Source organism: Clupea harengus, chromosome 9 (assembly GCF_900700415.2).
Source record: "Clupea harengus chromosome 9, Ch_v2.0.2, whole genome shotgun sequence".
Classification (NCBI taxonomy): Eukaryota; Metazoa; Chordata; class Actinopteri; order Clupeiformes; family Clupeidae; genus Clupea; species Clupea harengus.
Genome location: NC_045160.1, coordinates 21,707,876 through 21,716,790, shown reverse-complemented (window position 1 = coordinate 21,716,790; position 8,915 = coordinate 21,707,876). Strand labels below are relative to the sequence as shown.

Genomic DNA, 8,915 nt, shown 5'->3' with positions numbered 1-8,915 from the left:
CTACAATGGAACGATGATGTTGTACCGAGATGTAAGAGGAGAAGCTGCTTGTCTTATTTTCTTGCTCACTCTCTCTGTGGGAGATTCAATAGGCACGAACAGAAAGGGGCTCTGTAGGAGACGCGGAGAAAGGACGACTTATAACATCTTATCTTCCCATGCCTGTCATCGGTGAGGCCCGGCGCGGAACATGTTCCGTTTCCACTCCACCTGCGCCGGTCATAAATGCAGGGTTCTGTCGTTGGGGAAGAAAGGGCTGCTTTGACTTTGGACGAGGACTACTAAAGATGGAGCCATAAAAGGGCAAAGGGAGCTTTTTTTTCCTCTTTGTATAAGACTGGGACTGGCCCGCAGGATTACATTTCCCCTGGTCAGCTGAGCCGAGGCTGGGGGAGAGAGGGAGAGGGAGGGAGAGAGAAAGAGAGAGAGAGAGAGGGTGAGAGAGAGAGGGTGAGAGAGGGAGTGCTGGGGGAGAGAGGGAGAGGGAGGGAGAGAGAAAGAAAGAGAGAGAGAGAGGGTGAGAGAGAGAGGGTGAGAGAGGGAGAGGGAGGGAGGGAGAGAGAAAGAGAGAGAGAGGGTGAGAGAGGGAGTGCTGGGGGAGAGAGAGAGAGAGATAAAGAGAGAGGGTGAGAGAGGGAGTGCTGGGAGAGAGAGGGAGGGAGAGAGAGAGAAAGAAAGAGAGAGGAAGTGTTGGGGCTGTTGGAGGTGGAGAGAGTGGAGGTGGTGGTGGTTTGGCTGGCAGTGCACTTTTCCAGAGCCTTTATCTCTGTCAATTTATCTCAGGATTTATTTGTGTCTCAACAGAAAATGAAGGTCAGAGAGGTTGAGTGATACTGTAATGTCTTAGTCTTGGTGGAAAGTGTGTGTATGTGTGTGTGTGTGTGTGTGTGTGTGTGTGTGTGTGTGTGTGTGTGTGTGTGTGTGTGTGTGTGTGTGTGTGTGTGCTGTAGGCTGCAGTGTCTGTGCGTGTGAAGTTGGAAAGTTCTGTGTGTGTGCGTATAGTAGGTGAGTGTCAGGTTGGAAAGTAGAGTGTGTGTGTGTGTGTGGTGTGTGACGTGTGGTGTGTGGGATTTTTGAGTGTGTATGAGGGTGCGGATTTCTGGGTGTGTGTCTATGCATGAAGATGTGTGTGTGTGTGTGCAGGCTGAAGAAAGCCTTTACCAAAGCTCTTAAGGCATTCCACCTTGACCGCCCCTCCTGCCTGCACGAGTGCGATGATCTATTTTTGGACCCTCCACTCTACACTGGTGAAAGTCACTAACACAATAAGTGATCTGATCATAATACATGAGGCACTCCCATACATTGGCCACATGCCGCTGCCTTCCAGCCATCCAGATAGTGTGGCTGAATTATTTAAAACCGAAAAAAATGAACCAAAATCTAGATACTCACATAGAGCACCGGACTGCGTCATGTGTGTGTGTGTGTGTGTGTGTGTGTGTGTGTGACTGTGTGTGTGTGTGTGTGTGTGTGTGTGTGTGTGTGTGTGTGTGTGTGGGGGGGGGGGGGGGGGTCTGGTGGTGTTGAGTGCTGTGCATTGTTTAATAATTTTCTACCTGTCCTCTGGGCCTTCCTGGCACACGGCCTGAAGGCCTGAGCCTGAGAGGGGGAAGACAAACACAAGGCTCCTTCATCACACCACAGGCTAGCCGGCCACTTCACGCCACATTAAACTAATGCAGCAATTCACCCTATAAGGAGTTTCTCAGAGATAGAACACAGCCACACACACACACACACACACACACACACACATACACACACACACACACACACACACACACACACACACACACATATGCAGGAGGGAGAGCAGTACCATCAACACGGGCTTAGGTTCTAAAAGCTTAAAGACCATAATTGCAGGTCGATGCTCAATGTATATATAAGCCTGCAGGTGGGGTAAACTATAGGTGATTATATAGTTCTCCTCTGTGCAGTTAAATGGTATTTTGTCAGAGTGCTTGTCGTAACCTGAAGAGATGCCGGGTCCTGTGAGTTCAACAGCTTATGTTATTGCATCTGCTGTGTTGGAGAACCCGTATATGCAAAACTTACTAAAGATGATATTCCTTTTTTCAACGAGAGATATTCATATCGGTCCATCTGCTAGATAACACTATAGCTCTAACACTGGCAAATCGGCATTTTTCCGCTTGAAGGAGCACTTTTGCTATCTCTGTTAGCATTCCCGTTAGATGTGTTATTATCACTCCTCAGAGACGTGATCTCTGTGCAGAGTGAGGACAGAATATGTGCTGTTCCAAACAGTGAGTTCTTTAATGCTTAAGAGAGAGTGAAATGAAATCCTGAGGACAGCGGAGGCGACGACGGCCTCTTCAGGTACTGTGACTGAAGGCGTATATGAATTACGTTTGGCAGGTGACATTTCAATATGGCAGGCTGGTATGAAGATGTATCATTACTACCAGAATGTTTCAGCTTCGAAGAAAGAAAGTGTTTATGAGTTGGTCCTAACAGACTCAAAGCATACAGCATATAGTCTACTTATACTTTTACTTCTCAAATGATACTAGTGAGGTAGCGTGTGTTTGTAATTCCATACCATTAAATGGTTTTAGGATACATTGGTGGATAATATCCATCTTCGTCTTAAAGTTAAGAGATACTTCAATGATTATGGATTTTTACTTACTACTCTTTTTATGAACACAACAAAATAAATCATTCCTCGTAAGAATGTAGCGACGGGCGAGTGTGTGTTCTCTCTTGTGATTTTCCCAGCATGCAATCCACTGCCAATAACACACGGAAGGCTTTGGCGCAGGCATCATTAAAATCAATTATCTTCCCATCATTCCTTCCTGATTAATGAGGCTAATGCCCCCTCCCTCACCCAGCTGTTCATTTCCTGCACTTTGAGATGGTAAGGAGGATGTGAGCCATTACATCAGTAACAGCAAAATCTATGGTCTTATTATATGGCAAACTGAACAAAACATACATACGTACATACATAATAGTGCTAGGTAAGAAATGCTTTTGAATTTGAAATGAATTTAATCATTTCTTAAGAGACATATTTGTACCTGTGCTCTGCTTTTGTCCATTGAACACATCTTTAACGGTGCACTGAAATGGCAGTTATATGCCTGCCGCTGATATGAAGAATGTGTCTTTCGTCCTACTGATGGATGCCCGAGATGCCCACCGAATGTTGTTCTCTGTGAATGCGACTCGTTCACCAGAGACCACCCGAGCACTGGCCGTCGGTGTCATCTTAGACTGCTAATGGACTGGATTGATGCTATGCGGAACTGAAACGCATTCATTATATAACATTTCTCTCTCGTCCTCCCTCCCTCTCTCTTTCCCTCCCTCTATCCTTCTCTTTCTCTCTCCTTTCTCTCTCACTCCCTCCCTCTTTCTCTCTCTTTCCCCTCCCTCTGTCCTTCTCTTTCTCTCTCTCCTCTCTCTATCTCCCTACCTCTCTCCCTCCCTCTCTCTCTGGCAGGCTGCTGCTGAGTATGTGAAGACTCACCTGCCTGATGTGTTGCGCCAGCACCTGCAGGCCTACGAGAAGGAGAAGGAGAACAGCGTGCTCAACTACCAGACCATCCTGGAGAAACAGATCCTCAGCCTGGACAAGGAGATGATCGACAAGCTCTCGGAGAAATACGACGAAGCGGGTGAGAGCCCAGAACACAGGTCCCAGAACAGATGATGGCGTTAGCTGTCTAATTCAGCAACTCGTCCTGGCCGTAGGGAAGACTGCGAACAGTAATCATGGGGGGGATGTCCTACTGAGTTCAATGCCCTCAGAATTGAATGGTTAATTTTGTTTTGTTTTCGTTGTCAAATGCAGTAAAGGACAGTTTTCCAAAATACCTTCCTTTACCCCAATAGGCTATACAGCATAGGGTGGGCTTACATATTATATAAGACCTCCAGTTGCTGGTCCAAAGCCCAGGAGATGTGATTGGTTGACCTGCAGCTCTGAGAGCCTGTCCTGAACCCATCCTTCGTAGCAGTGGGCTCTGGTACTGATTGGGCCCTCACGGGTCTGCCGTGAGTCCAAAAGATTTGGGCCAGATCTGTGTCCGAGTTAGCCGAGTCATCATGAAGCCCAGCTGTGACTGACAGTGTCTAAATGCATCATTAAACAGGGGAAACGACCCTATCCAATGTGACAAATACATCTAATTATAGATGTATACTGTATGCTTCAGTGAGCAGCTCTGAAAATTGATTTAGTCAGGGCCCTGCAAGAGAATACTCATGGGAGAAAAATATATCGACACAATCAAAGTCATTGCTGTTGTTGCTCGACTGGCAAACCAATGTGCCAGAGTGGCTATTTCCCCTGTCTCAAACACCGATCTGTTTTAATGTCATCCTATATGGGCCTCTATATCTTTAATGTCATTCTATATGGGTCTCTATATCTCATCTCCAGGTACCACGTGTTTGGTGGCCCTGCTCTCCGATAAGGAGCTGACTGTGGCCAATGTTGGGGACTCCAGGGGGGTGCTGTGTGATAAGGATGGAAACACCATCCCTCTGTCCCACGACCACAAGCCCTACCAGTTGAAGGAGCGCAAGAGGATCAAACAAGCAGGTGAGAGCACAGAAAACCGCAGATCACAGGTGGTTTAATTGAGTGGTCATGGGATTTCATGTTTTCCAGCGTAATGGTGGAGGTGGAAAAGAATATATGTGTCTTTACTGCCACCTGTTGGTTAAGTGTGGTAGTGCAGCTTGATGAGCGTGTGGGACAATATCACAGCTTAGTAAACATTTTAATACACAGTTCAGTCAACTTCATTTAAAATGTCATTAATATAACAGCACAATTATTATTTTGTGAATTTTATTTTCGGGGTGGTAAAAAATTGCGAGTTTAGAACAAAATGATGATTATTAACCATGAGGGGGTTTTATGCTGGTCCCACCCTGGATGGTAGACATCTCTGCTCTGAGAATCAATAATCAATAATAATAAATAATAATAATAATCAATGAGAAATAGTCAAGTACTGGAAGAGCCCAGATTTATGGTATTCTGAAAGTGACATGAAGTTAATCTCTGGTCTTCTCCCTATCTATTTCCTCATAGGCGGTTTCATCAGCTTCAATGGGTCCTGGCGCGTCCAGGGCATTCTAGCCATGTCACGCTCAATGGGCGACTACCCGCTCAAGAACCTCAATGTCATCGTCTCCGACCCTGACATCATGACCTTTGACCTGGACAAGCTGCAGCCGCAGTTCATGATCCTGGCCTCGGACGGCCTGTGGGACGCCTTCAGCAACGAGGAGGCGGTGCGCTTCATCCTCGAGCGCCTGGACGAGCCGCACTTCGGCGCCAAGAGCATCGTCCTGCAGGCCTTCTACCGCGGTTGCCCGGACAACATCACCGTCATGGTGGTCAAGTTCAAAGGGACCGGCAGCGGGAAACCGGCAGAGCAGTGATGCGGTTGCCGTAGTGATCCGAAGGATGCTGCCATTGGCAGCCAACACCCAGATGAATATTTATCCACAAATGTATATGAAATTCTAATATGTATGCATAGGTTTAACTATTCTTTTTTTTTCAATCAAGAAATGTGTCTTTTTTTCAAGTAACCCTCAAACAAGACAGCAGTCAGTTATGAAATGGAACTAGGTGTCTGTGGTCTCTTAATCTTGTTGTTTGAACTCACACCTTGGTCAGTCATGGTCACATGCTATTTAAGGAAGAATTTTCCACAACTGTTCTTGGCATCTCACAAACTGTCTGCTAGGTGAATATGTCAATAGCTACTTCTGACCATCAACACTATAGATCATACAGTAGCTCCAGTATGGGCCAGAGCGGCTGCCGAGTGAGCGCTAGCTAAGACGAGTGGAGTAAGCTTACCTCCTCAGGAACCATCCATGTCTGCAGGTGACTGAGGTGAGGGACACTTACTCAACGCACGCATGCATGTCTGCTGGTGACTGAGGTGAGGGACACTTACTCAACGCGCACATCCCATGCACTGCTCTGTGGATGATGGTGACGCTGGATGAGTGAATGAGCTGTTCGATTTGTTGAATGATTGATTGATTGATTGAATGGATTAATTAATTAATTGATGGATGGATGGATGAATGAATGAATGAATGAATGAATGAATGAAACTGCATATTTAGATCCCCAAAGCTGACACCCTACTAGCGTGTAGTGCCCTCCTGGATGATACTGCTGCATTTTACACCAGTGCGCTACTCACCATAGATAGGCTGTCAGGCAGTGAATATTGCATGGATTAAGAAAAACTGACATGGCCTGCCATCTCTGCACAGTCTCCCTCTGCCACATCCTGACAGTGTCATGGCAGACGGAAGAGGACATGCAGCAGTAATGGGAAACTAATTCTATAAATTGCCCAGTAAATGTACAATATTTCAAATGTGGTTCTCATCAGTACTACATGCTACATTGCCATGTTGTTTAGTGTAATTGTTATTATTAATTAATATGTATTATTGAATGCAAGTGGCAAATTGTTTCCTTACTTGTGTAAAAAGAATGTAATGATCAACTTCTTTGGCTGAAAATCAAATAGACCAAGTATGACCAAGTGAAATGACCTATTTCATTGGACTGAATAACATAGGGCATAGGTAGTCTAATCTAATCTAATCTTTACCTTCCTTGTGAAACATTGAAGAACCTGAAAATGTTAAGACATGTAATTGAGACAGACCGATGTCTCCCATTATCAAAAAGAGCTCATATCATATTATATGTTTGGAAGCATTGCTCTTTCTGTATCAAGCTTCATGATGTATTTTCAGGTCACTACAGTAATTTGATCAGTTTTTGCTTGACAAGTTAAACTTGTATTTTTAAGATAATAACTTGATGTGCATTTAATGGGGAATTTAGGAAGTGCCAGACTATTATGAAGTTTGAATGACATTCAGGTGTTCCATTTCATTGTAGAATTTTTTGAGACTGTCTTTTGGCAGTTTTTAAAAGAATACTATATAAAATAAAACTGAAAAGGTTATCGTGCTTGTGTATACACATGTATTTGTATATGTATATACATGGCATACAAAACTATTAGCGTTTGTATATACACTGAAGTTTGAAGTGATTCGTCTTGGGACAGAGAGTATCCTGGACTGAAAGCTCGTCTGCGACTTGTTTATCACATATTCCAGGAACACACCATTAGTCGCCCGTGCTCCATAGTATTAACATAATTCCCTGGATTAAGATAATGTAACATAAGATGACGTAACAAGTATATGATAACACATTGAATGGCATATGTTCGTATTGCCTTATTTCCGACTGTACGTTCCATCTAACCTATACAGTGTCTTCTGAGTTCAAATGTAATGTGGACAGGGATAACGAATACAAGTCCCTCAGTTTGACTTGCCTTTCTTTCAAGCTGAATTTACAGCCTAGAGGGATGTATGATTTTTTTTTTAAACATTAAATTGTTGTTAGATTTATGTGCCGTTTGTACCAAGATGGAGTTCAACATTATGCATCTGTAAGTGCTTAATATCTGCATATCTAAAAGGAGGTTGTGTGTGTATGTGTGTGTGTGTGTTTGGGGGAAGCGTGTGTATCTGTGATTATCTTATTAAGCTTCATGATCACAGTGTTTGCCAACTGAAAAACAAACGGCCTTGTTAATGGTGATCTAGAAAATGAGGATGTTGACAGGCAGCAGTCAGAGTAGTTGAGCGGTTAAATTTAAGACATCTTCTTCTCCAAATCCTGACCTTACTTGCCCTTCATAACAAATTGACATTATCAGGAGATATGTTGCATTGTTCTTTTTCTTTCCAACAGAAGAGTGCAGCAGGTATACTTTATGGGAGCCCTTTTTTGCCAGAAAAAAAGAATGCATTGTTACACTTGTGACTCAGTGTGACTCAGTGTGTCATGATTGAAACTATGTGACAATATCTCAATTATAAGCGCTAACCTCACAATTATAAGTATGTCAAATTCCCATTGTGAGACACATTGCATCCTTTTATAACTGGTGAATTACAGGGATTATTCTCTGTATTGGTAGAACATACAAACCTGCACTATTTGAACCCTCCTAAATCAAATATTTCAAGCGACGGGCCTGGCTGGCTGGTGCCAAAAAAAAATCATCTCCTGAACACAGGAGTTAGTGAACCGAATGTAAATACTAAATTTCATTGACATAAACACAATTCTTTAAAAAGCAAAACCCTGGCTGTTTAGTTAAACATTCACTAGGGTTGGTATGTTTCTATGTGTCATTTGTGGATGTATATTCTTCCAAATTACTTACTGTGTTGCAGAATGTTTGTGGAGTTCTTTTTTTTATTTAAAAGATTTTTAACAGACGTTTCTTTGTGCAAACAGAAAACTCTGTGGATTTTAATATGATCATGCTGTAACAATAAAAACATTGATGATGTGTACCTATGTGTCTTTCATATGTAACATATGATAACAAATAAGCCACTTCTCTGTAGAAGTTGCACTAACTATTACATGTTTGAATTGCATTCGATTGATTCTTTTTTAGGTTATTTTTGCCATTTCAACTATAAGATTGATACATATTACTACCTTTCATGTTTGTAGTTATGATCAATATTTCAATATAGATAAGAAAAACCAACCAGACAACAATATTGGGCTAATGCGTTATAGGCTACTGATAATAGCAATAATTGTATTGTACAAGTTGCAGCACTCTACCCTATGTCTCACCTGCAAGAAGACTAAAATAGTGTGACTCATCTGTACAATCTAGTTGGTAGTTTGATGGATTATTTCAGTTAAGGAAAAGTGAAATAAGAATTAGTTGTGGAAGGAAGCCATGTCAAAAGTAGTCTCTTCCTCATCAACCCGCCCCCATCTCCAAACACACCACTGAGCTCTTGAATAAACAACGCCACATGATGGGGGGTCTCCTAAA

General features: G+C 43.1%; 1 protein-coding gene across 2 annotated transcripts in view; it reads left to right on the top strand.

Annotated features, from left to right (window-relative positions):
- Window positions 1-8,412, top strand: part of ppm1lb (protein phosphatase, Mg2+/Mn2+ dependent, 1Lb) — a 61,853-nt gene extending 53,441 nt beyond the window's left edge. For both annotated transcript variants that reach the window (XM_012838415.3, XM_031573834.2), the window contains exons 2-4: window positions 3,479-3,653; window positions 4,421-4,582; window positions 5,081-8,412. In XM_012838415.3, coding sequence (XP_012693869.1) covers window positions 3,479-3,653; window positions 4,421-4,582; window positions 5,081-5,433 — 690 coding nt within the window. In that variant the 3' untranslated portion in view covers window positions 5,434-8,412. The remainder of the gene's footprint in view (window positions 1-3,478; window positions 3,654-4,420; window positions 4,583-5,080) is intronic.
- Window positions 8,413-8,915: the final 503 nt, after the last annotated feature.